This window comes from Echiichthys vipera (genome assembly GCF_963691815.1).
Source record: "Echiichthys vipera genome assembly, chromosome: 22".
NCBI classification, from domain to species: Eukaryota; Metazoa; Chordata; class Actinopteri; order Perciformes; family Trachinidae; genus Echiichthys; species Echiichthys vipera.
In genome coordinates, this window is record NC_139847.1 from 19,753,690 (window position 1) to 19,781,233 (window position 27,544).

General features: G+C 42.1%; 1 protein-coding gene across 1 annotated transcript; it reads right to left on the reverse strand.

The window, feature by feature from the left end:
* Positions 1-210: 210 nt before the first annotated feature.
* On the reverse strand, positions 211-26,909 carry LOC310963738 (tyrosine-protein kinase receptor TYRO3). Its single transcript, XM_083936655.1, has 15 exons — positions 26,725-26,909; positions 23,204-23,265; positions 20,651-21,272; positions 17,873-18,028; positions 16,905-17,237; positions 13,023-13,215; positions 10,656-10,747; positions 10,222-10,335; positions 9,132-9,212; positions 8,955-9,047; positions 3,310-3,431; positions 2,494-2,603; positions 2,051-2,210; positions 1,789-1,925; positions 211-1,177 (listed from the first exon to the last, which is right to left on the reverse strand). Exons 1-15 carry the CDS (start codon positions 26,828-26,830, stop codon positions 850-852), a joined length of 2,709 nt encoding a protein of 902 aa, XP_083792781.1. The 5' UTR covers positions 26,831-26,909; the 3' UTR covers positions 211-849.
* Between the last annotated feature and the right edge of the window lie 635 nt (positions 26,910-27,544).

Here is a 27,544-nt window from a genome sequence, read left to right on the forward strand (position 1 = left end):
ACAGAGACAGACATACTTCCAGTAACTATAATAATATCTATAGTAATGTGAATATGACTTATCGGTGTATATATATATATATATATATATATATATATATATATATATATATATATATATATATATATATAATGTGCAGAAACATTGCGGACAAAAGGAAACGTTGGGTTGATGTTAATTAACTGTTCTATTAATTCATTTATTGGAAATCATCATTTTTTTTCTTACATGTCATTTGTAATATGGTATTAGGTTGTAACCGTATGTCGTTGGACCTATATTACCTAAAAAAGTTATTTATTAGCATTAATGTGAAAACAAGCAACATGTATGTGCTTTTAGGGAATGTACTGATCTGATCTGATCTGAAGTCTGGGGATCAAAGTTAATAATAAATATTTAAACTGGAGAAACTGGCAACCGCTTTCAACTTGTCATTTAAACACTATTATATCATATTGCTGTTGTAAAATAATATTACATCTTCTTTGTAGCGTCCGTGTTTTTTACACATTACTATTTTAGGCTCATGAACGCCGGGTGAACGACTCCCGGCTCGGGATATTGGACCATACGAGGAGTACATGAATGCACCATTTATGGCAGATATTGTTCCGTAAACCTGTGTACCATTTCTAGAAACTGAAAACATATATACAGATAAACAAACATTTTTTAAAAGTGCAAAAATACATTTCGTTTTCTTCAACTTCCATATTTAGTTCGCTGGTCAACCACATGTGCCACCCATGGCTGTCTGGCAGCCTGGAAATGCCCCTGAGCAGTTTAAACACACAGACATCTCTGTCCCATTCTCACTTTTACACATAATTAGATTCTGTAACTTTTTTAGTAATTATCATCCCTCTTAACTGCTGAGTCAGTAATATACTTAAGATAGCCATCCTCTACTTCTACTTCCACATCCTCGTTTCTGACTGCAGCAGCACCCACGGGAGTAGGCAGGTAGACATTTTCCCATCTTCCCCCAGAATCTGTCTGTGGATCCTGACAGGCGGCCGCAGCAACCTCCAGGCCGTGGTTGATGTAGCTGGCCTCCTGGCTGGCCTCCAGCACTGGAAGTTCAGACAGAAGACCTTTCAGTGACTCGCCCAGTTCCCCGAAGCCAGGCCTGCGGTTGGGCTCCTTCTCCCAGCAGCTCTGCATGACTTCATAACTGGGTTTGTGGTGAGATGGAGTAGGCGCAGTGAGAGAGATATATTTACATACATAGATTATACAAGAATATTTCCTATAGGGATGGATGTAGCCAAAGCCAAAGCTGCACTGTAGCACCACCTTCTACCTACATTTTGTATAGTTGTAACTATAGTCCTGACGGCTCGTTTAAAGACACAGTTTCTGAATATGGGCTGTGTGCATTTCTCTATGGATTGAACGTTTTCATACTTTCACAGTCTTTACATAGCACCCCCACCTGCTTTATAATCATAAAGACATGGAAATTTCACTGTTTAAAATATGGGACCTTAAAAAAAAGCTTGTGACCTAATGTCACATAAACAGTCCCTTTAACATCCTTCCTTCTCCTGTTAACAGTCTGCTGTATGCTAGGGTTTACTGTATGTATTCCTGGGATATGCCCCTAATGCCTTCTGTTATCAATATTACATACAAATATATATATATATATATATATATATATATATATGCATACATACAACATCAGTTAACTTCCGTTACCCCCAGCTTTCTGTTAATATTTTAAAAAGTCTCATTAAAAAAATAGAAAACGAGAAAAGTCCATGGACGAGCGGAGGAACTCACAGTTTGTGGTCACAGTCCTCGGGTGGTTTGAGCCTGTGTCCGGACAGCAGCAGCTCCAGCAGCTCGTGGTTGTGAACTCCAGGATAGGGAGTCCTCCCCCGAGACACAATCTCCCACATGGTCACCCCGAAGGACCACTGAGAGGACAAGAAATTGTAGTTTTACAGTAAATATCACAAAATGAGAGTCTAGTCTCAACGTTCAGAGCTGTTGATCGTGTGAATGTGTAAATAAAGTGTTGTTCTATGAAGACTGAACTCACCACGTCACTTTTGGTGGTGTAGACCGACTCTGACAGGCTCTCCATCGCCATCCACTTGATTGGCACACGGACGGCTATTTTTTGACGATAATAATTGCTGCTGTAGATTTTCTTGGACAGGCCAAAGTCAGCCACAGACACTCTAAGGTCATCACCCAGCCTGTGGATACAAAAAATTTGTAAAAGTATTTGCATAACCAGCACAGGCTCGCTGGAGTCAGATCAAACAACAAGATTATAGTTCCGACCCACTGTTGTCTACATTTTGTCCCAACACACCGTCTCCTCTGAAGCCCTCAGTCTGCTTTATTAAAATTTGAAGCAGCTTCCTTCCCAGATACAAGCCGTGGTTGAATACCAATAGGAGAGGACAGAGACACAGTCATTTATGAACAAGGAGCCCTTCATTTCAAGCTCTCAATGTCTCCCTCTGATGGACTCACATGCAGTTGCGTGCAGCCAGGTCTCTGTGCAGGAACCCCTGTGAGCTCAGATAGTCCATCCCTGCTGCAATGTCGACCATGAAGCGTAGGAGACTCTGATGGGGCACAAACTGGCAGAGGAGGAAGAGAAGGGTGTATTCTGGGATTCAGAGACACACAGGTGCTGTGTTGTGGGGAGGGTGTGGGTGGTGATATAGAGAATGTCGGATTTTGATGAAGGTCAATTTTTTTGTTATTTGATCCCTGCTATGTTTTCATTTTCTTCATGCATTTTTATTTTTGTCTCATAAACATTCGTAAACTAAAGCTAAATGTTCATATGGCAACAACACAAAGACAGGGTTGTTGTCACAGCATAATTTAACGTCATGCAGAACACAAGATCGTGAATAAAATGATTGTCAGCATGACATCTTTACAGAGTTGTGAAATCCAGTTTGATTATATTAGATTATTAAAGCCTTGTAACTGGGGTGCGGTTTATAATACTTTATTTTTAAGAATCAATTCTGATTCTTTGTCCATTTGTGTTTCTTGCCTTGTCGATATCGATGTTGCTATTTGAGAATTTAAGCTTCTGCAGAACAATGTTATTGAAAGCAATAGAATGGACCAAGGCTCCAAAAACAAAAATGTAGTTGTGTTAAACCAGAATTGTTCTTTCTGCTGTTCATAGTGAGGCAGCACACCTCTCTCAAACCAATCTTCTACGGGTTCCAAGAGTCAAATGTCAATGTGTCCTTGTGTATCTGTCTATGTCAGCTTGTGCTGATGTTGCAATAAATAATGTACATGCATGTGCCGACTGCATCTCACCATAGGAATTTCGCCGTATCGTGTAGCAATGAGGAAGCGGCGCATGTCTCCATGTTTCATGTAAGGCAGGATGACCAAAGGAACAGGCAGAGGAGAGTGCTGCTCTCTCTCTAAAGTAACCCCTGCAGGACAAACACATGCACATCTTTCACAGGGTTGCTGCTGCTGCTGCGGCTTCTGCTGCTGCGGCTGCGGCTGCTGCTGCTGCGGCTGCTGCGGCTGCTGCTGCTGCGGCTGCTGCTGCTGCTGCTGCTATAGAAGACAGTAGGCTAAACTATGTGGCTGCAAGACGCAAACTTTACATTGCCTCTTGCAGACGCAGACTGTCAGATTTACTAGTTTCCCTAAATGTGGTCCTGGAAACACCTGCTGTAGTGGAAACTACCCCAGAGGAGGTTTTGAATATTTTGCCAATGCGTTTACATTGCAACCATAAAAGATACAGTCACTGAATTTTACAGGTGTGTAGTTGAGATCAGATGAAGGCCAGCTTCAAAGATGGGTGTGGTCCGAGCAAGGAGGCAGGGAGTAGGGGGGTAGAAATTAGGGAAGGAGCCACTGCCCCACTGTTTCACTCCAGTGGCCCGATTTGGCGTCACGGCTAGTGTGATCCCATCGCAAGACAGTCTCATAATGAAGAAGAAGTTTTCCTCTCCGGGAACCATCACCTTATAGGCGAGGGGCCGGACTAAGAATGGTTCACAAAGACTCTATGGACAAACGAGGAAGAGGAAGAGAGACCCTGCCCGGAGGAAGCCCGGGGCCCCCGTCCGGAGCCAGACTCAGACGGAGGGCTCGCCGGCGAGTTTGCCACGGAGCCCGGCCGAGCACAGCTTGAAAAAGTGACGTGGCACCTCCCTCCTCTCCATCCTGTGGGCCCACCACTCACAGGAGGAACCACTTGGGTCGGGTGCGCTGCTGCACGGGTGGTAGTGAAGGTGAGGGGCCTCGACAGACCAGACACGGGCAGCAGAAGCTGGCTCTGGGGACGTGGAATGTCACCTCTCTGTCAGGGAAGGAGCCGGAGCTTGTGCGTGAGGTGGAGCGCTACCAGTTAAATCTGATGGGGCTTACCTCCACACACAGTCTCGGTTCTGGAACCGTACTCCTGGATAGGGGTTGGACCCTATTCTTCGTTGGAGTTGCCCAGGGTGTGAGGCGCAGGGCGGGTGTGGGGATACTCACAAGACCCCGGCTGAGCGCCGCGGTGTTGGAGTTCACCCCGGCATAAGCCAGAAGGGCTTAAGCCTGCCGGTGGTAGGGGGGAAATCTCTGACTGTTGTTTGTGCATATGCACCAAACAGCAGTTCAGAGTATTCGGCCTTCGTGGAGACCCTGAATGGAGTCCTGCATGGGGCTCCAGTAGGGGACTCAATAGTTCTGCTGGGAGACTTCAACGCCCACGTGGGCAATGATGGAGACACCTGGAGAGACGTGATTGGGAAGAACAGCCTCCCTGATCTAAATCCGAGTGGTCGTCAGTTATTAGACTTCTGTGCTAGACACGGATTGTCTATAACTAACACCATGTTCGAACATAAGGATGCTCATAAGTGTACGTGGTACCAGAGCACCCTAGGCCAAAGGTCGATGAACGATTTTGTGATCGTATTATCTGATCTGAGGCCGTATGGTTTGGACACTCGAGTGAAGAGAGTGGCAGAGCTGTCAACTGATCACCATCTGGTGATGAGTTGGGCCAGAGGATGGGGGAAGATTCTGGACAGACCAGGTAAGCCCAAACGAGTAGTGCGGGTGAACTGGGAACGTCTGGAGGAGGCCCCTGTCCGAGAGATCTTCAAGTCACGACTCCGGCGGAGCTTTTCCGTCATCCCTGTGGAGGTTGAGAGCATTGACCCGGTGTGGGCAATGTTCAAAGCTTCCATTGCTGAAGCTGCAGTGGTGAGCTGTGGCCTCAAGGTCTTAGGTGCCTCAAGGGGCGGTAACCCTCGAACACCGTGGTGGACACCGGTGATCAGGGAAGCTGTCCGACTGAAGAAGGAGGCCTTCCGGGATATGTTATCCCAGAAGACTCCGAAGGCAGTTGCAAGGTACCGACAGGCCAGAAGGGCTGCAGCCTCTGCTGTGTCAGAGGGGAGGAGTTCGGAGAAGTCATGGAGAAGGACTTTCGGGCGGCACCAAGGTGCTTCTGGAAAACCATTCGACATCTCAGGAGGGGGAGACGGGGAACCATCCAAGCTGTTTACAGTAAGGACGGGACGCTGGTGACCTCAACTGATGAGATAATCGGGCGGTGGAAGGAGCACTTTGAGGAACTCCTTAATCCTATTAACACGCCCTCTTTTGTAGAGGCAGAGCTAGGGGCTGATGGGGAATCATTGTCAATATCTCTGGCGTTAAGTCACTGAGGTAGTCAAACAACTCCACAGTGGCAAAACCCCAGGGATTGATGAGATTCGTCCAGAAATGCTGAGAGCTTTGGGTTTGGAGGGGCTGTCTTGGTTGACACGTCTCTTCAACATTGCGTGGAAGTCTGGGACAGTGCCAAGGGAGTGTCAGACCGGGGTGGTGGTTACTCTGTTTAAAAAGGGGGACCAGAGGGTGTGTGCCAATTACAGGGGTATCACACTACTCAGCCTCCCTGGTCTACTCCAAGGTGCTGGAAAGGAGGGTTCGTCCTATAGTCGAACCTCAGATTGAAGAGGAACAAAGCAGATTCCGTCCTGGACGTGGAACAACGGACCAGCTCTTCACTCTCGCAAGGATCCTGGAGGGGGCCTGGGAGTATGCCCATCCAGTCTACATGTGTTTTGTGGATCTGGAGAAGGCATATGACCGGGTCCCCCGGGAGATACTGTGGGAAGTGCTGCGGGAGTATGGGGTGAGGGGGTTACTTCTGTGGGCCATCCAATCTCTGTACACCCAAAGCGAGAGCTGTGTCCGGATCCTTGGCAGTAAGTCTGATTCGTTCCCGGTGGGGGTTGGCCTCCGCCAGGGGTGCGCTTTGTCACCAATCCTATTTGTGATTTTCATGGACAGGATATCGAGGCATAGTCGTGGTGGGGAGGGGTTGCAGTTCGGTGGGCTGAGGATCTTGTCTCTGCTTTTTGCAGATGATGTGGTCCTGATGGCATCGTCGGTCAGTGACCTTGAGCACTCACTGGATCGGTTCGCAGCAAAGTGTGAAACGGCTGGGATGAGGATCAGCACCTCTAAATCTGAGGCCATGGCTCTCAGCAGGAAACCGGTGGATTGCTTACTCCAGGTACTCTCGATCTACCGGTCAATCTTCATTCCTACCCTCACCTATGGTCATGAAAGCTGGGTCATGACCGAAAGAACAAGGTCGTGGGTACAAGCGGCCAAAATGGGTTTTCTCAGGAGGGTGGCTGGAGTCTCCCTTAGAGATAGGGTGAGAAGTTCAGCCATCCGTGAGGAACTCGGAGTAGAGCCGCTGCTCCTTTGCATTGAAAGGAGCCAGTTGAGGTGGTTCGGACATTTAATAAGGATGAACCCTGGGCGCCTCCCTAGGGAGGTGTTCCAGGCACGTCCAGCTGGGAGGAGGCCTCGGGGAAGACCCAGGACTAGGTGGAGAGATTATATCTCCACACTGGCCTGGGAACGCCTCGGGATCCCTCAGTTAGAGCTGGTTAATGTGGCCTGGGAAAGGGAAGTTTGGGGTCCCCTGCTAAAGCTGCTGCCCTTGCGACCCGACCCGGGATAAGCGGTTGAAGATGAGATGAGATGAGATGAAGTTTTCCGCTTTTAAATGTTTCAGCATTCTACGTAACTTGGTTACAGCTTTAGAAATTATTATATGAGGTCATAATCTCTGTGTAACTGTTGATTTAAGTTGAAAGTGAAGCAAGACGAATTTAATGAGTTATTGATTAAAAAACACAATGGTTAAGGTTTAAGGCATTTTAGACACAAACACGACTTAGTTAGGCAAATATCATAGATTATTATGTTAAAATAAGTACAACCCCAATTCCAATGACGTTGGGACATTGTGTAAAACGTAAACAAAAACAGAATACAATGATTTACAAATCCTTTTCAATCTATATTCAATTAAATACACTACAAAGACACGATATTGAATGTTCAAACTGACTGTAGACTGGCCTGCTGCAGTCCACACCTTTCTCCCACTGAAAATGTGTGACGCTTTATGAAGCGCAAAATACCACAACGGAGACTCCGGACTGTTGAGTAACTGAAGTCGTAAATTAAGCAAGAATGGGAACCTTACAACCTACAAAGGTTTAACAATTAGTGTCCTCAGTTCCCAATCGCTTATTGAGTGTTGTTAAAAGGAATGGGGATGTCACACAGTGGTAAACATGCCCCTGTCCCTGCTTTTTTGGAACGTGTTGCAGACATCAAATTCAAAATGAGTGAATATTTGCAAAAAAAAACAATAAAGTTTATCAGTTTGAATATTAAATATCTAGTCTTTGTGGTGTATTGAATTGAATATAGTGTGAAAGTGTTTACAATTTTCCAGCTTCATGTATATTGGGGTTGTCCTTTGTCAAGGTTAGGGGACCTTCATCGTCATGGCTACAAGAATAAACACATGATTAAGGTTGTGGAATGCTCATGATGCTTCAAAACCAATGTTGACTGTCGCCTTGAAACAAACAAGGCTTCCAAAGCTTCCAACAAGTGTTTGTGGTTTAATCCTTTCTGGTGTCTATCAATTGTAGCATAAGGTTACTGCACTGCTATGCTAATGTGTGTTTGTGCTGTGAAATGATGAAAGGAATCTGGCTAACTACACCCTTTTCACAGCAGACATTTTGATCCGTCAAAGCAGCAGAAGCACAGGTGTCAATAATCACATTAACCTGTCCCAGTATACCCTGTTAGTGAGCAAGCATGCCAGAGCTCTGGTACCAGGTTCCTAAATGGAATGCATCATTGTTGTTATCAATTCCATCCGGGCCTTTCAAGTCAAAATGTCTGCTGTGAAAACAGTCTGCACGTGTAGGAGCGGCGCTGTCTGTAGTACTGAAACAGGGTGATCGACTGACAGAACATGTCATGGTTTCTTAGCCTGCCTGCTTTTCGTGGTTGTAAATTGAACTTTGAGCTTCAATTCCATTAAAACCACAGACAAAAGAGAGGCGAGGGAAGTGAAGAGACAGCAGTTCCGCCTGCTGATTTTGAGTCATTATTGTAAATGCTCTGATTAATAAATGTAAATAAAGAATGCTTTCTTTGTGATGACTGTTTCTCTCCTCCTGAACAACTTTTGAACTTGATTTATGTGGTGGTGAAGGTGGACACATGACAGAGGGGAAGAGTGGGAAAATGAGAGCAAACAGCTTCTCTGTGCTTAATTATTATGATGTAACATTATATGTGTGTGTGTGGTGGTGGGGGGGGGGGGCATGTGTGTGTGTGTCTCTGTGTATGTTGGTCATATGAAAAGGTTGCCATATGAAGGATGTAAATCTGTAAGCGATAGTAGCATGTGTTCTCAATTTCTTTTTTGTACATGTTTAGCACAGAAAGCTAGCTAAGGCCACTGAGTTTCAGGTAGAAAAAAATTAGAAAATATAAACTTTTCTTCTTGCGAAAACTTGAAAAGGGTCAATTTGACCCGAACACCATACAAGGGGTAAGAAATGTGTCCAGTTCAGCATTGGTATAGTGAATTAGAAAGTATATCTCACCGAGTAGTCGGACAACATTTTCATGATCAAAGGTCTTCATGATCTCTGCCTCTCTCAGAAACTCATATAAGTCCTCCTGGCTGTGGATTCCAACTAGATGTGTGGAACAGAGAAAAATTACAAAAATACGAAGTAGCAGAGTAGAGTTCTGATAAAGGGTTGGATTTCAGTAAACACCTCTCATGGTCTTCACAGCCACCTTGATGTCTTCGCCTTCGTCTGGTGTATAGACCCCTTCGTAGACGGAACCGAACTCTCCTGCAGAACAGAAAAGAAGGATATTTTAAACAGTGGATATCAAATGTTTAGACTAAGCTATTTTTTGCTCATATGTTTTAAATTATTTGATTGGTTTCTATTTTGGTTTTCCATGCACTGGAGTCTTTTAATGATTCTACTAATCAATAACCTAGTATAAGGTGTACTATGGCATAGTATACCCCTCCTGTGGTAAACCTGCAGACACATTGTTATATAAAAATAAGTAGTTACCTGGGAGGATTATGAGACAATAGATTGTTAAGCCTCTTTCTGCAACTGTTTTGGTCTCTTTGTAGTTATCCTGTGTCTCTTTGTAGTTGTTTTTGGTCTCTTTGTAGTTATCCTGTGTCTCTTTGTAGTTGTTTTTGGTCTCTTTGTAGTTATTTTGTGTCTCTTTGTAGTTGTTTTTGGTCTCTTTGTAGTTATTTTGTGTCTCATTGTAGTTGTTTTTGGTCTCTTTGTAGTTATCCTGTGTCTCTTTGTAGTTGTTTTTGGTCTCTTTGTAGTTATCCTGTGTCTCTTTGTAGTTGTTTTGGTCTCTGTAGTTATCATGCATCTTTTTGTAGTTGTTTTTGGTCTCTTTGTTGTTTTTCTTGTGTCTCTTTGTAATTGTTTTGGTCTCTTGTAGTTGTTTTGGTCTCTTTGTTGTTGTTGGGTGTCTGTAGTAATATTGTGTCTCTTTGTAGTTGTTTGGTGTCTCTTTTCAGTAATCTTGTGTCTCTTTGTAGTTGTTTTGGTCTCTGTAGTTATCTTGTGTCTCTTTGTAGTTGTTTTGTGTCTCTTTGCAGTTTTCTGTGGTTGTTTTGCCCATTTTTGCAGTCATTTTGCATCATGGTTTTGTGCCTTTTTGTAATGATTGTATGTGTCTTTGTGGTCAGTATGTGTCTCTTCAAGTGACATTAAGCAGGTGAAGGCCATGGAGGCCCGTGCCACTCTGGGCCCCTGTGCCCATTTAATAATCCATCGATGAGTAGTTCAATAAAGTTTCCTGAAGTTATGAACTGACCTTTGCCAAGCTCCTTGCCGAGGGTGACCGTGTTTCTCTCTACTAGGACCTCTTTAAGACTGGCCAGCAGCCTGCCGCTGAGCCCCTCCAACAATTGGACCACACCCTCCTCCACTGAGAAACAATCAGGAGGAAAATGTACTTCTCAAACGTAATAAATGTGTATTTCGAAGATGTTTCACAGTGTAATTAATCTAGTGAATCATAAATATTTGAATAAAAATATCAGAAAAATCCACTCATTGTAATAATTAATCAATTAAGAAAGTGGATGAAATAAGCTATTTTCAAATTCTTGATATACAGTAAATAAAATAAGCAACATTCCATAAAGGAATTCTGTGATTCTAAAACTGTATTTGTACGGGATGAGATTTGTGTCAAAAGCATTGTGCAGTATGTTTCAAGTATCAGAAGTTGAAGATGGTGCTCACTGTTGGCCGGCAGGAGTGGAGCCTCCACCTCCTGTGGACGCCGGTAGGAAAATTCAGCGTTCATCGGCAAAAGCTCTAATTCATGGTCAGACCTGCAGGAAAATTGTAACTTTGATTTAATTATCAGTAATTGTATCTTGGAAGCAGGCGGTTTCCTACACATATTGGAACATATGGTATTTTTTATTATACAGTAATTGTAGGTTTATTGTTTATTTAAGTTAAGTTCATTTATATTCCTAGAAAAAAACATTTTTCTGTTGGCATTGAGTTCCTACAATCATTTCTTATCTGATATCCCCACAGAAACTGGCAAGTGAAATAAAAATTTGGTGGTAAACGTATGTTGATAATATTACCTTGATAAACACTGGATCAAATAAATAGATCAAAATCTATGCAAAACCCTCTCATTGTGTAACTTTTGCTGTCTCAAAACATTCTCTTCATGTCAATATATATTGATATATAACTTACAGAAAAGGATTTAATATTTGTCTAAATGCAGTATTCATAAAATACCAGGTTGTCCTCTACATCCAGTCAGATTTTGCAGTATTAAAGCCAGCATGTTTTCATTGCTATTCTGACCCACAATCCTTTGCACAATATATGCCGGATGGTTCAAGCTCAAGGCACAAGATGATGTAGAAGATGTAGCGCCCAGTAACATGCATACTGCATGCAAGAGTACGTACTTTGTGAGAACAGCTGCAGTATGCTAAAAGTAAAAAGAAAAGTAACACATCAGGTACATAACACAAATATGTCTCTAATAATTAATAATGACTGTCAGTATACACAAGGGGGAGCTCCTCTAATTGTGGACGGTAACCACTAGCATGCTGGGAAAACCACGGGGGAAGGTGGAAAAAGCAATGGCTGACTTCAAAATTACAATCGTCTCATCAAAATAGAAACTCAATATATATTTATATTTAACACAACTTTTTATTTATATATAAATAAATAAATATATATATATATATATATATATATATATATATATATATATATATATATATATATATATGTATATATATATATATATATATATATATATATACATATATATATATATATATATATATATATATATATATATATATATATATATATATATATATGTATATTACATTTTTATTAATTCATTACAAAATAAGAAAGTTTTGTGGAGTGGGAGGAAACCGGAGGAAACCCACACCATCACAGAGAATTATTTGACAAATGAAGAAGGAGGATGTTGGAATAATTGTACATAAAGTAATCTCATATTTACTCCAATTGCCTTTACATTTTAACTAACGTTACTTGGTGTGTGTGTGTGTGTATAGCCAATTTGTGCAGAGTTGTTTTGCCGGTAGAAAAAATCAGATAAGCATGACTGCTGATGAGTCACCAAAGAGGTATCTGTGCAAAAACAGACACTGCTCAACTGATTAATGAATTGTTTAAATGTGACGAGTTGCAGTTGTGTGCCCCCTCACCTTTAGAGCTATAACTCATACTGTAACTAGGGACTAAAGGAAATAAAGAGAAAGGGCTCGGCAGAGTGTGCTTCAGAGCGGTATGAGATTGTAACTGAACGCATCTCTGTCCGTTCTCCTTGCAAGTAAAACATATAACTCTTGTCTTTCTCTCTTTTGTTATGTTTCGGATGTTTTGAACAGGTTGCTTGAACCTGACAGAGGACCTAGGGTAAATCCATGCAATCACTGTCATGCATTACAGTAATTAACGTTTCAGGAATTAATAGCCAAATAAGGGAAATTCTTTTCATGGGGGAGTATAACATTTCAAACTTCCGTAACTCGTAGGGAGCCTATTTCCTCACTATATACACACCCCCTCCCCTCTTCCCCATCACCTGCAAATAATGCCCTGTCCTCGCCTGGTGAAATGTTCCCAAATACATCATTAATCATAATTGCAAACAAAGTTTGACTAACAACACTTCCATTTTCAACCACATATTTCTCAGACCAATCTGACCCTATTTTCACCTGAATAGATCTCCCATTTAAAAAACCATGATCCAATTAAACATGTTACCCTAGATTCCCAACTGATGCAGTTTTTCAGATACTTCTTCCTTCCACAGCATATCGTAAGGCCTTTTCTACATCGAAAAAACACAGCCGCCTACATTTCTTTGTTCACCTCGCCTGTGCTTTCTTGACCTCATCCTCCAAGCACAGCAATGGGTCCATTGGTCCATCTTGGTGGCCTAACACAATCAAAAACTCTGCATGTCCAAGTCTCACTCTCAATTAATCGGTAAAAAGTCATACACCAGCGTCCTACAAAAACTGCAGACAGTAACGTTAAAGTAGGTTTTAAAGAAACAGAAGTGGAAGGTTACATTACCTGAGTTTAGAGTAGTTGCTGCGCAGGACACACACAGCAGTGGGGATTACAGCCATGAGCAGCAGAATGCCAAATAAAACGCCGACTGTCAGCCATATGGAGAAGCGACCCTGGTGCTGAGGAGCTGGCAATAGTTCATCCTCTGAGATGTTTGAGCCAGGGTTCACAGTGATCACCACAGGAGGAACTTTCCCTGTAAGAAAACAGGAGTTTCCAGCGGCTCAGAAATCAACAGTGCTTTTGACTTTCTATTAACTTCAAAAATGGAGTTTGGGTTTTTGTTATAGCAGGTAAGTATTGTCTTTGAACAGGAAGTAGTTTCTGGGGGAAAAAACGATGTCCTCATAAAGGGCCAAAGGGTTTAGTTTAGTTATCAGTCACCAGTGTGTAACACTTGTTTCAATCACATTCATGTTTTAAATCTTCTTTGCTTAGTTGTTCCACCAGGAACATCTTCACCATGACCAGAAAAGTCCTCCACCTCACAGTTGTCTACTACTATTTAGCAATCTCTCTGCTCTTGAGAAATATTTCATGGAAATGAGTCACATAAGAATAAAGCTATTAAAATAAATATAACATTTGCCACATGCAAAAACTATATATACTCTTGTGAACGGTTGGTATCTTTACAAATCCTAGCTGTTCACTTTCACTTTGCATGAATGATAATAAAGTCTCAATGTCCTCAAACAAGGATTTCCTAAATTAGCAGTGTGTGGCTTGTTACAGTTGCTTAAATTTGCCAAATTTATATTCCATGAAACGTTATCAAGCATAATTAAACAAGTTTCAACAAGGTATTGAACATGACTGCTTTTCTCTAAGGATTGAGCTGTAGAGAGACTTGGCTAAGATACCCGCCATCATGTTTTTACACCTTTGTTACCACTCGATGGTACCAAAAAAGTTTACGTACGAGAAAAACAGGTCTAAGGGCCTGTCCACACGAAGACGCGTTTTCTTGTAACCGCACAACTTTAGTATTGTTTTGTCCGACCATTGCTTGTATGCAGGTCCCAGAGAGGGAAAATTTGAGAATGCCCCCCATGGCGTTGTCGTCTGGACGGTGAAACCTCATACTTTTGTTAATGATGCAGTCATCGCCCCACCTCCGACCTCTAACCCCACGGTGCCACATAACAACAATAGTGCTGCTGCAAGTGAGGAGAGAGACGGACCCATAGACTGTTAACTGAACTAGACTCTGATCCACATGCATGGGAATGAATTAGGCCGACCACAGATTTCTCCCTTTTCTCTGATGCTCTGAATAAGGAGCTAAATTGGTCTCTATCTTTTTTTTAAATAAAGTTGCCAAGAGATCGCAAAAAGTAGTGCGACAGTGCCCGCCTGTGAGTTCTTTGGGACGGGGAAGGGGCTCCCAGCAGCACCCTCTGCTCATTGAGGACACTAACTGCAGAGTGATGAGTGCATCAGAGTCCACAGCACAAACAGCACAAAAGTCTGTGACACATTTCTCTCTAGGATGGAGGAGGATTTCGGAAGTCTCCAGATTTGGAGAGAAACTCTCTGGTGTTTGGATTCTCCACAGCGTCTCCCTGTCACTTCTTCTCTGTTGTTGGTGTATTTCTGTGGCAGTTACCGCTCCACATCCAGGCCTGGCATTTGTACTACAGCGTTTGGAGTCGGTTTCACTGATTTCCTGTGGACCCAGATATTTCTTGAGCCGATTCCATGTAGACGAAACACTTTTTAAGAACGGCAGAGACGTATCCTAAGATAAGTAGAATAAAGGATACGTTGCAGGAAACCCAAAATGTAATGTCCTCATATGAGTATACAAGTACAATATCTATCGAAAGTAAGCTAACTTTAGCCATCCTGAGCTACTGGTCGCCCCAGACGGGGTTATCCCTATGTTCCCCGGTCGCATAAGCCATTTTGTTACGATTAGGGTCAGGGTTAGGGGGTAGTGTTACGGTCTACATAGGCCTATTTGCCGTCGGACCATTCTTTTAAAAAAGGGTCCTATGATCCCCGGTCACATACAAAGCGGGGAACATAGGTACCGTATTTTGTGGACTATAAGTCAGACTTTTTTCATGTTTTGGCTGGTCCTGCGACTTATATATTAAAATATAGAATAGAATAGAAATACTTTATTGATCCCAAGCTGGGAAATTGCTGTGTAACAGCAGCATTACACACAGACACATCTCATCTCATCTCATCTCATCTCATCTTCAACCTCTTATCCGGGGTCGAGTCGTGGGGGCAGCAGCTTTAGCAGGGGACCCAAAACTTCCCTTTCCCGGGTCACATTAACCAGCTCTAACTGGGGGATCCCGAGGCGTTCCCAGGACAGTGTGGAGATCCTGGGTCTTCCCCGAGGCCTCCTCCCAGCTGGATGTGCCTGGAACACCTCCCTAGGGAGGCGCCCAGGGTTCATCCTTATTAAATGTCCGAACCACCTCAACTGGCTCCTTTCAACGCAAAGGAGCAGCGGCTCTACTCCGAGTTCCTCACGAATGGCTGAACTTCTCACCCTTTCTCTACGGGAGACTCCAGCCACCCTCCTGAGAAAACCCATTTCGGCTGCTTTTACCCGCGACCTCGTTCTTACGGGCATGACCCAGCTTTCATGACCATAGGTGAGGGTAGGAACGAAGATTGACCGGTAAATCGAGAGCTTTGCCTTCCGGCTCAGCTCTCTTTTCGTCACAACGGTGCGGTAGAGTGACTGCAACACCGCCCCCGCTGCTCCAATTCTCCGGCCAAACTCACGCTCCATCGTCCCCTCACTCGTGAACATGATCCCGAGGTACTTGAACTCCTTCACTTGGGGTAAGGACTCATGCCCTATCTGGAGTAAGCAATCCACCGGTTTCCTGATGAGAACCATGGCCTCAGATTTAGAAGTGCTGATCTTCATCCCAGCTGCTTCACACTCGGCTGCGAACCGATCCAGTGGGTGCTGAAGGTCACTGACCGACGATGCCATCAGGACCACATCATCTGCGAAAAGCAGAGACGAGATCCTCAGCCCACCGAACTGCAACCCCTCCCCACCACGACTACGCCTCGATATCCTGTCCATGAAAATCACGAACAGGATTGGTGACAAAGCGCACCCCTGGCGGAGGCCAACCCCAACCGGAAACTAATCAGACTTACTGCCGAGGATCCGGACACAGCTCTCGCTTTGGGTGTACAGAGATTGGATGGCCCACAGAAGTGACCCCCTCACCCCATACTCCCGCAGCACCTCCCACAGTATCTCCCGAGGGACCCGGTCATATGGGTTCTCCAGATCGACAAAGCACATGTAGACTGGATGGCCATACTCCCAGACCCCCTCCAGGTTCTTTGCGAGAGTGAAAAACTGGTCCGTGACACATCAAAACAGTAATATAAAAATGCAATATAAAAGATACCTAAAAAAATAAAATGTATAAATAAGCGGTCTAATTGTAGTGCAAATGTAAACATATAATAATATAAGGTGCAGTGAACAGATTATGAGAAAAACTTATATAACTTGTCACTTATATATGTTTTTATCTTCTTCATTATCCATTTTTTAGCAGATCCAGTGGGTGTTGTACGCTTCCCACCAGACCACGTAAGATGGTGGGAACATAATCTACAGTGTGAGTGTATTGAATTGAGCAAGAATGTGTTTTGCTGCGTATGACTTCAACGTTTCCTTTGAAAGAGGAAGAAAATGTTTTATCGTCGCTTAAGATAAGCAAACTAAGTGTCATAGTAGGAAACCAAGTTAATAGTTGGGAACTGAAACCAGAATATTTCCCACCACATTGGTTGCCTCTTCCCTGTTTGGGAGAAATATTTCATTCTCATTTCTGATGTATTGTATATGTGTTTATTGTGTTGTGATTATCTAGTCGGGATACATACATCTATGCATGGTAACAGTGGTGGTGGATGAAGGTGGAGCCCCCCGCAGTGTGGATATATCATTCCAGGCTTGCACTGAGAGTCTGTAGTCATGCTGCGGATTCAGTTTTGTGATGCTGACTGATGTGTTAGTCAGCCCTGCAGAGCCTGGAAGGAACACCACGTGGCCCCCACATGCCTCCCACTGATGACCAGAATCCACCGCCCTCTCACACTTGATGTAATACTTCACTTCCTGTCTGCCTCCCCAGTCATGAGGAGGGTCCCACGTCATTATCAGCACAGAGTCATTATGACGATGGGCTGTTAGATTCACAGGGGCAGAGGGCGGCTCTGTGGAGGACAAGACAGAGAAGAAAAACATAATAGCAAGTGGTGTGCATTATTGTCTGCCACAGTGTCTTTTCTGATAGTACCATTAGCACAAATTTACATATTCACAATGTCTAAACCAGGCCCCAACCACAGCGACTTCCTGGTTGATCCAATACCGAAGTGCCAAAAGCTGCAGTTCTTCGAGTGTCCACAGTCTGCAGGTTTCATAACAGAGCAGTTTTTCATTGACCTCCATGTTAAACAGGCCGTTTTCACAGCATCATTAAACCTGTTTAAGGCCAGGGACAAAAAAACATTCTAGTCTGTATGTTTAGGTCATATCTCCATGACAACACTGAGGGGGGTGAATTTTATTGGAGCTTCAAGTTTATGAATAATTAGGGGAGTGGCCTCTTGAGTGACAGCTGGCCTCTGACCCTCACTATCTCCCTACCTTCAACGTCACATACATACCCTTTTTCAGTCAGACAAGAAGGTGACTCCCATAGGCGAGGACGACTGGATCAAGTTGAGAGAATGGACCTCGACGGGTATACTACGTCCATTTATTATACAGTCTATGGTTTAATCCCATACATTAGTTTTATAATATAACAACACCTTATTCCAATGAATCACTGAGTGTTTCTTACTGGTGCAGCCAAGGTCATCGGGGTCAGTTGGCAGGCGGCTGAAACCCTGTAGACAGTCGCACCTCTCTAATCCCTCCCCGTGGGTCCTGCTATGCGGTGGGCACAGCCGGCATCCTCCACTGTCATTGGCTGGTTTGTAGTAGCCCATCCTACACACTGGTGAAACAGAAATAGTGATTGTCTCTTTCCTACCTCAGATACTGATTCATATGTGATGTATTTAGTCGCGATATTCATTTATTCGATAGGGTGGACAAACAGTTAAAACAGAAAATGTTTGCTCCTTGGTCCCATGAACACATTATCCAAACAACAAAATCAAACAAAACAACAACAAAAAAATTGCATTATTGACATTTTCTTTTTAGCATAATCACAGTTCCAAAGTGATTTAACCCTCCTGTTGTCCTCGTTTTCTGTATACACCCTTTGTCCTCCGGGTCAAAATGACCAGTCTTCACTAAACCCTTAATATAAGCAGCTTAATTGAATTTAAACACTTAAACATTTCATCTTGCTTGAAGAAACAACTTGTCATTCACCACAAAATGTGTGAATAACTGAGTTTTCCCTCTTCACTTCATTTCTATAGCTTAAGAAAAGAAAAAAATGTGCAAAACAGAGTTTTGAATGCATTTTCATTCATCCCTCAGTTTGAACAATTGAAGACAATGTACAATACAAGATATGAAAAATAACCTAACCCATTGCTCTGGGTTGTATTCCTCCACTTCCTCTTCTGAATCAGAGTTGTCTCGCTCTAGAGCCTCTTCAGCGTTGTAACGCACACTCACGGCTTCAGCACAGACAGAGTTCAGGGCCCTGTCGTCTGCAGCACCTTTATAATCTCTGCAGTCTGCGATAACACCTGTGTGTTGTTTACGTCTGCTACTGTCTCGTTCACGTCTGCTACTCATTGATCTGAGACTGATCAAAGGCACAGCAGTCCGTGAGAAGACCCCATGATCTGTCTTGTTACGTCTGCCTCTGATTAAAACAACTAAAACATTGTAACATTCAGTGGTTTGTAAATAACTCTGTGACCTTGAGTTCAACTCTTTTTGACCCCAGGACGACCTTTGTACCTTTTTTTGTAGCTTACATGGAAATGTGAATAAAAGCAACATTTCACTTGTTCTACTGTTGGTGCCAATCGAGGCAAAGTCATAAAATTTCAGGTTAAAAAAATATCGTTAAGGGGATTTTTGTTTGGTTTTTAACACAGTGGCGGGTCATTTTGACCCAAAGACAACAGGAGGGTTAAATAACCCCCATGATCAGCCCAACTTCAAATACGGCACTAAGAATAGCAAAGGTGTCAGTATGCGAAGGGAGAATGACTAATGTGGTTTTAGGCACCAAATTGAGAATGATATTGGTTGAGCAATGCACAGGAAACATGTGACACTGAGAAGATTATAAGTGGAGAGGACATAGTCATATATGGAGTCGTTCCCAGTTTGTTTTGCCAAGACACTTAAACTGTAAAATGTGTAAGCAGATGACTGGTTGTGTGTTTAGCTGTGTGCTTCTGCAGAAACTTTGGACAAATATCAAATGTTATTATGGTCTTCCATGGCAGTTCATGTAGAAACCAGATGGTAATGTGTTACATACAGAAAAAGTGTTCCTCATGCTGATGAATTTCAGTTGAATTTAAAATAAACATGCACTTGTTATACTGTGTTTGGGGACTATACAAAATAAACATTCAAATATGTATGGAAGAGGATAAGTGTCACATTATCTTGTGCAAACATTATGAAAAAAAATATATATATCACCTTTCGGGGCTCTGTAAAATTAGATTTTCTTTTATATTTCTAACTTTAATATCAGGAGTAGATCTTTTTTGTCTTCTCTTTAGAATATCAGAAAATTACGGAAGCCCTGAAAGGCGAGAGGAAATTATTTAAAAAAAATGTTTTGAGGGCGACGCAAGAAACAAAGGTAAGTGAAAGTTCAGCAAAATGCAGCATAAACATGTTTAACCTAATTAGTGAACTCCAAATGTCTGTAAAACATAATGGGACTGTGCATAGATGCCGGTTGGGGTTAAACAGTGTAGATATAAGGTCTGATGGAATCATTTTGTGCGTGTTCCACATGGCTACTTAATATTCACGTCATGGGTGATCATGATGCCTGCAGGCAGCCTTAACCTACCTAATGTGTATATGATGCACACAGATGCAAGAAATGTAACATGTAAAATAAGTGTAACAACAAATAGCAAGTTAAGGACATGAGGGGACATTATTTGAACATCACAGCTGATGCATCTGGACATGGCGGTTTCACAGAAGGTCTATGTGTTTTAAATGTAGCAGACTGCTGTTGTTCTCAGGTGATATAAGAAGATAAACACGAGATATCCAGTACCAATCAAAAGTTTGGACACTCATTCACCTTTGACTGTATGCCTACTGTATTTTTGCGCGTAAAATTACGCACCGCACCTTGCGAGCATTGACTTCAGGGGGTTAAGCCTCAAAGTTTATCTCGTACGTATGAGATAGTATTTGTACGTAGACAGTATCTCCTACGTAGGAGATCAACTTAGGTTTTGGCCAACAATGCCCAATGTTTTTTTCTACCTCGCCTTTCAGGGCTTCCATAGACTGTCCATGCTGTGATCAACTTATATATTGTTACTGATTGTTGTGCCAGAACTGATCCTTTTCTGGTATGCGAACACAATGTTAATATTAATTGTTTGATTAGTTATTCAAAATAACATGTGAAAAATATGAAATAACTGTAAAATGATTTCCATACCTTGACAGGTTTCATCCATGATTTGATGCCCGGCTTCACAGGTGCATCCCCCCTGCAGTGGACCCCATACCCCATCCACATCGCACTCTCTTACAGGTGGAAGAACCTCCACAGCTCCCTTCACACAGGAACCCGTCAAGGGACCTGACATGGCCCCTGTCCCCTTAAACAAGGCCAGGTGAGCCACAATGTCAGGGCAGCTCCTGTAGTACAGTCTGATGGATGTTATCAGCACACATGTTCCTGAGTAGGAGAAGGCCAGCTGGAAGCCTCTGTGGCTGACAGGGCCCAGGCTCAGAGCCAGGCTGCGGTTCAGGAAGCTGGATATTGAGCTTGCAGGTACAGTGCCAGGGAATAGCTTGGAGGTCTGAAGGTCCAGGACTTTTCCTCTATTTTGAAATTGTGTGATTGGTGTGTGTAGGTCGAAGAGGTGAACTTGCAGTGGATGTACCTGTAGTGGGTCAAGCTCTTCTTCTTGGGCAAATGAAATATCCATCAGCAGATAGTGAGCATCTTTCCGCTCCATCCACTGGCTTAAAATAGTTCTCGTTATGCCTCTTACACAAGCTTGGAGCACAGGTACTGGACTCTGTTTACCCACTCTGAGAGAAATCTCACTCCACTAGGATGATGGGGAAGATGCAAGAGAAGATTAGTAAAAAGCTGCAGGTAGAACTTCAAGTACAAAACCCCTGATGAGACTCAGTAACCTCTGTACAAGACTAAACCCCGAACATTTCAGTTTCCCTGAAGTTATCAACTCCTACTTCATTACTTTAATGAAGTGAAAGCACACTGTGAGATTTATAGAAAATAAGTAATAAGGTAAACTGCCGTCACGCTGTCCATGTTATTCAGACTGGAAGACTGACTATTCATTTACTATATGTTGTGAGATAGTTGAAACCATAGACGGTATATAAGAGATGGATGTAGCTAGCGTGATGTCACCCATTGGTTTGTAGTTTGTACATTTTGAAGCCTCAAATTTGGTATTTGGGCTGTGGCCATGTTGTTTTTTGCAAAGGAACGTGACCATGAGCCACTGTCGTTACAAAGCTAAGCTAAATGGTAAAGAGGGAAACTGATGATTTTCAACCAGCTGATGCCAGTCATCCAGTGGACTACTGACAACGTGTGAGCAGGAGCACCAGGTGCTGCCGCCATTCATCTGCATGTACTGTTCCAACTGAAGTGACACAGAGCCGGTTGGAAATCTGCAGTTTCCCTGGAGTTATCAGCTAGCGCTCGCAAGGTGTGATTGAACTCCGACTTCATTAAATTTAATGAAGTGAAAACACACTGTGAGAGGGTCAAAGTCCCCAAAATGTGAACACTGACAATAGCCAAAAACAGGTTCGCAGCTATTTGAATGTACATAGTGAAGTAAATATGTATGACTTAATATCTGTCCTGTTGCTAGCATGGCGACCTGTCAATCACAAGGTAACCACACCCTAAAGCATCCTCTGATATATTGTCTATTTGACTCTGAATGGACTATGAACATCATGCTGTATTAAAGAGAAGACTTTAAACTAGAGATTGAGACCTTAAACTCATTAGGAAAATGTTTACTGAGGTAATAAATGGAGGCTCATTTTCTCATTGACTTCTATACAAACAGACTTCTGTTTGGAGCCAATGAAGCCCCTGATGGACATTTGAAAGAATGCAGATTGGAGGCATTTTACCATTGGCTTCATTTTCACACCCAGAGGCTACGTCCAATAATTATTTATTTTTTTCAAATTTGTATCCTATGATTTAAATAATGAATCAAATCAGATTTTTTTATTCTGCTGTTCACACTACGTCTTTAAATTTTGAGATTGATTGAGAAAGTGTGAACTGCTCACGCTCCTGAAGTGATCTGCATGCACATTCGATCATTGATGACATCACGCCACAATGGTGTTTACGGAAGGGAACATGGAAACGGTAACCGGTATTGAAGGACTTTATGGCTTAATGGTAAAAACAGTGTGTGGCAAATACTAATGAGGTCTAAACTTCTGTCTCCCTCCTCTTGCCGCCTGCTTCACTGCTGTCCTCCATGTTTGTTTGGATTCTGTTCCTGGCTCCCGCCTGAGGCACACTTTTGTTTTCAGTCAACTTTATTTGTCATTCATTTACACAACAGTGCAGCGCGGGTCAGAATGTCGTCAAAGCTGCATTAAATAAAACCTGGCTGCTCTGATACGTCTCTGATTCAGTAGCACATTTAAAAGTGTCCTGATTCTGATGGAAAGTGTCAGATTCAGTGGGACTTGTGCTGCTCACACTGTCTAAAGCAAATCAGATATGGGTCACACATGAGGGGGAAATCACATTCAGGTCACATGGAACTGCAGTGTGAGCGTAGCCTAAGTTGGTTGAAAATGTCATTAAAGAAAAAAAACCATACATATTAACATTACAACGCAATTTTCAAACATGTTTGTACAGTTAGCATTTAACAATTCAGTCAAACTGGTGTAATGTTATTCATCGATTCATTACTGTGCATGATGCAGGCCCTATAATGAAGTGTCCCTTAGTCACCCGACTTACTTTTCTGGGTGGGTCAGATTTCCATCCCAGTCTGGTCTGTTTATCAGAATTGAAAATCTCCACTAAACAAAAGAAAAAAGACGAAAGAGAGTCAACACTATTACTCTGCGGAATCATGCTGGACTTTGTATGAACAAATTTTCCAAACTGAAATACAACAGCAGCACATTTCCAGCACAATCAGCACCAAACTGTACACCTGTAGATCAGGGCTGGAACTTTACTTCACCTCACAGTGTATCGTTCAGTATGAGGCTGTTCGTGATTCAGTAAAATTCCCCAATTTCCCAAGTGTTTTTAGCTTGTCTCATCAGGGTGGTGCTTCTTTGCTTACTCTTTCAAGATAAAACCCTTGTAGTAGAGTTCAATGGATTATATTTGCTCTCACAAAATGGGAAATTTTATGAGACTATTTCAGTTAAAGGACCTTTGTGTTCATGTCAAATACATATTAACTGAGAAATTAGTTTTTATATTCAGGACAGAGACAAGAGAGTTGAGTATACTGTGAACAAACTCTACTATATTAACGTATAAGTCATATTCACATCACTATAGATATTATTATAGTAACTGTTACTTTTGTGGTTGCTTGCATCTCTGGAAGTGTCTCTCTGTCTGTCTTTGTGTCTGTCTTTGACCCTCTCTTTCCATCTGTCTGTCTTTGTGTCTGTCCTTGTCTCTCTCTCTATCCATCTGTCTGTCTTTGTGTATGTCTTTGTCTCTCTCTCTTTCCATCTGTCTGTCTTTGTCTCTCTGTCTGTGCGTCTGTCTGTCTTTGTGTCTGTCTTTGTCTCTCTCTGTCTGTCCGCCTGTCTGTCTTTGTGACTGTCTTTGTCCCTCTCTTTCCATCTGTCTGTCTTTGTGTCTGTCCTTGTCTCTCTCTCTTTCCATCTGTCTGTCTTTGTCTCTCTGTTTGTGCGTCTGTCTGTCTTTGCGTCTGTCTTTGTCTCTCTCTGTCTTTCCGTCTGTCTGTCTTTGTGTCTGTCTTTGTCTCTCTCTGTCCATCCGTCTGTCTTTTCTCTATTTCTCTCTCCTTTTCTACCTCCCCAAGCGGTGCAGACAGATGTCCGCCCTCCACAGAGCTGGGACTATATTTTACCACTTAAGAATTGATAGAAATGTTCAAAAATCAATACAAAATACCACATTAAAACACCAAGACCACAGGGAACCAAAAGGTCACAGTTTTTGCCCCAAACTGTATGTGATTAGCATACGGTGGGCATGTCTGTATTTTCATTCATTTTCAGTCATCAGTCGGTAAGTCTTTCAAAACACCTTTTTGATAAACTCCGGGGTCACTAACTACGTTGTTACTGGTTCGTTTTATGTGTAGGGACTCTTATCATGCTACTGCAGAGGTTTTCTGTTATTTTGAGCCTCATTAGTGGTTTGAAAAGCCGATTTAACAATGAGCTAATCAGTGTTAGCCACATCTGGCTGTTAGCGGCTCTGAGCGACATCCTGGAATATTTCCGTTAATAGTGTATACACAAAAAAAATTTCTTGAAGGCTTATTTGATGAATGTATTTGCCAAAAAAGACCCTGTGATGATTTTACGTAATTACACTTTAAGGTGAAAGGTCAGGGGACTGCATTAAAATTGCCATGCAAGGTTTTCCCTTGCTGAAATTAAGCCTCACTTTGGAGCATGATTTAGCCCACTGATGAGCTAGCATGACATGGATCATCCAGTTCTATATTTACAGATATGTTCATATTTACCTTCAGAACCTTGCCTGCTACAGCCTGTTAAAAACAGTAATGTTGGCCTAGACCACTCACTGGTCAAGTCCTGCAGGTCTCTTATTGTGGTGGCACCTGGGGTCGCCAATCAGATTTCAGGGGTTTCAGGGGGTGCATTTAATAAATACTGAATAATATTATTGTTCCTAAATTTAGCTGTCAGACCATTGTACTAAGCAGAACATACACAATCAAAACAACACAACAATTATGTCACAAGAAGTTTCTTAGTGGAAAAGTGGAAAAGTCTTGTTCTGTGAAACAGGAACTTGTGTTTCCTGCTGGCACATCAAGATAACATTGTCTTTTTCCAAAAAGAACTCTGTTGTGCCAAATGTGCCGAAGCTTGTCATCTATGAGCCACCCTCTTAGACTTTCTAATTCATTACTAGTGTTTTTAATCTCACTGACATTATTCCCAGATACCAGTAATGCAGCATTAGCAGCAAATAACAAGAGTTTGCATTTCACAGCGGCTGGCATATCATTTATATGCATAAAAATAAAAAGGCCCTAGAATAGAACCTTGTGGCACACCACATGTAATTTTCTAGGGTTATTATACCCCTTCATTATCACAGCCCCCACTTTTTTCCTGCACATGACATAGCTCTCTTTCTCATCATCTGCAGTGTGAGTTATTTGTGTGCCATATGTAAAAATACCTGGTTTACACATTTATAAAAAAAACAAAAACTAAAAAGTAGGCACAGTATGAGAATACAAATCATATGTTAACTAGAATTAGTAATGAGTATCATTTGTCACCCCAACATTTAAAAATTAAAATAGGTGTGACTTATATGAGTCAACTGAAACGCAGGTAAGATGGTAGTATATAAGCATAACATGTTATAAGTATGTTCATAAAATATTTTGTGTTTGGAAACCTAAAATCTGTTTGGTTGAGTGTGCAAACTGCTGCATTGTCAATATAAATAATTGTATTGTATAATATCCCCCATTGAGGAAAATATAATCAAAGGTTGATGTGACTCAACCCATTATATTTGTTTTGTTTGATTTTAATATTTTCATTTTTAAATCAACCCAATTACCAAACACTCTATTCACTTTTACTTCAAATGTAAGAGTAAAGCTAGTAATATAAACAACGACAACATTGAATTCAATGTTTTAACTGCACTTCTGAAACTCTAGATGATAAAAGAGGAATGGTCCTCACAAGATTTAGTAAAGACAAGATTGTTGTGATGAGTTACAAAGAGAAGCACCTAAGGAAGAAAACATTAGTGTGAATATTAATGTCTGAATATAATGCACACTTGGTAAGAATTCTGCTGTCTCAGATCGTTTATTAAAGATGTAAAGATATGTAGATGATGAATAATGATGAATTTATGAGTAACTAGTCAGTATTATGCTTCATTAAACAGTAAGTAATCATTAGATTTTGAGGAAGTGGTGATGAACTTCTGAGTAATTAGTCAGTGTTATGCATCATTTTACATACAGGACACAAACAATAACTCATGTTTGAATAATTAGTCATTAATGAGTCATTACATTTACACATATACAGTATAGTGTCTGTGGAGAGACAACAGTTAGAAGCTGAACATCATATATATCCATATCACTTTAGTCAAAGAAATGACTCTCTTCCTCAAAGTCCAGTGGGATACGCCTCGAAGTTTAAATACAATAAATATATTACAATACCATCACCATCACAAATGCATTTTAAAGTTTTATATATGAATTGTAAGTACAAGTGAAAAGAAAAGTGTAAAAACACCTGAACACTCACCCTCCTCTGCTTGATATTGTATGTCACAGCCGGCTTCCCACGTCCAGATCCACATTAGGAATAAAGTAGGCCAGACACACCTTAGTGTTGAGTTACACACTGCCATGTTTCCAGCTCATTAGAAAGGTCTATCATAATCTGCTGCCAGTTCTTACATCCAGCCTGTCAGTGTGCTCATCAGCGGGTCAGTCAAATGAGTGGTCTGTTTACATTAACTTGTGATTTGGCTCAGAGGAATGTCGTAATTAAACAGCTGAAATGAGCCTTCCTCCTCTGGAAAACACGCCTCCCCCTTTGGGCCATCTGAGTTCCTGAATTTATACTGCTGTTCTTGCTGCTTTACAATAAACAGAACTCCAGAACACTCAAAATACGGCAATAACATAAGAAACAATGCACTAATCAAAAGTAAATACTCCTTTTCCTCATAAATTTATATCTCAAAAACAAATTTCAGTCAAAAGCAACTGGGGATCTTTGCATTCCTCGTTGCATTGGACAGCATAAAGCAGATTGCTTTTGTAGGTGTGTGGTGTTCTGTCCTTGGGATGTACTAGTCTCTGTCTGAGTGTGTTACCGGGTTTGAAATACACAGGGATGCAGTGTTTGTTGAAGATCCTCCTGAGTTTCTCTGATACCCCAGCCACATACGGAACGACTATGTTGTTTTTCTTGTTTTCTTTTTCTTTCTCAACCACTTTGGTTTTCTTTCTGGAAGCAGCTGCCGTCTTCACAAAGGTCCAGCTGGGGTAGCCACAAGTTGTGAGGGCGCCTCTCAGGTGCTTGCGTTCTTCCCCTTGAGCCTGTGAGCTGGTGGGTA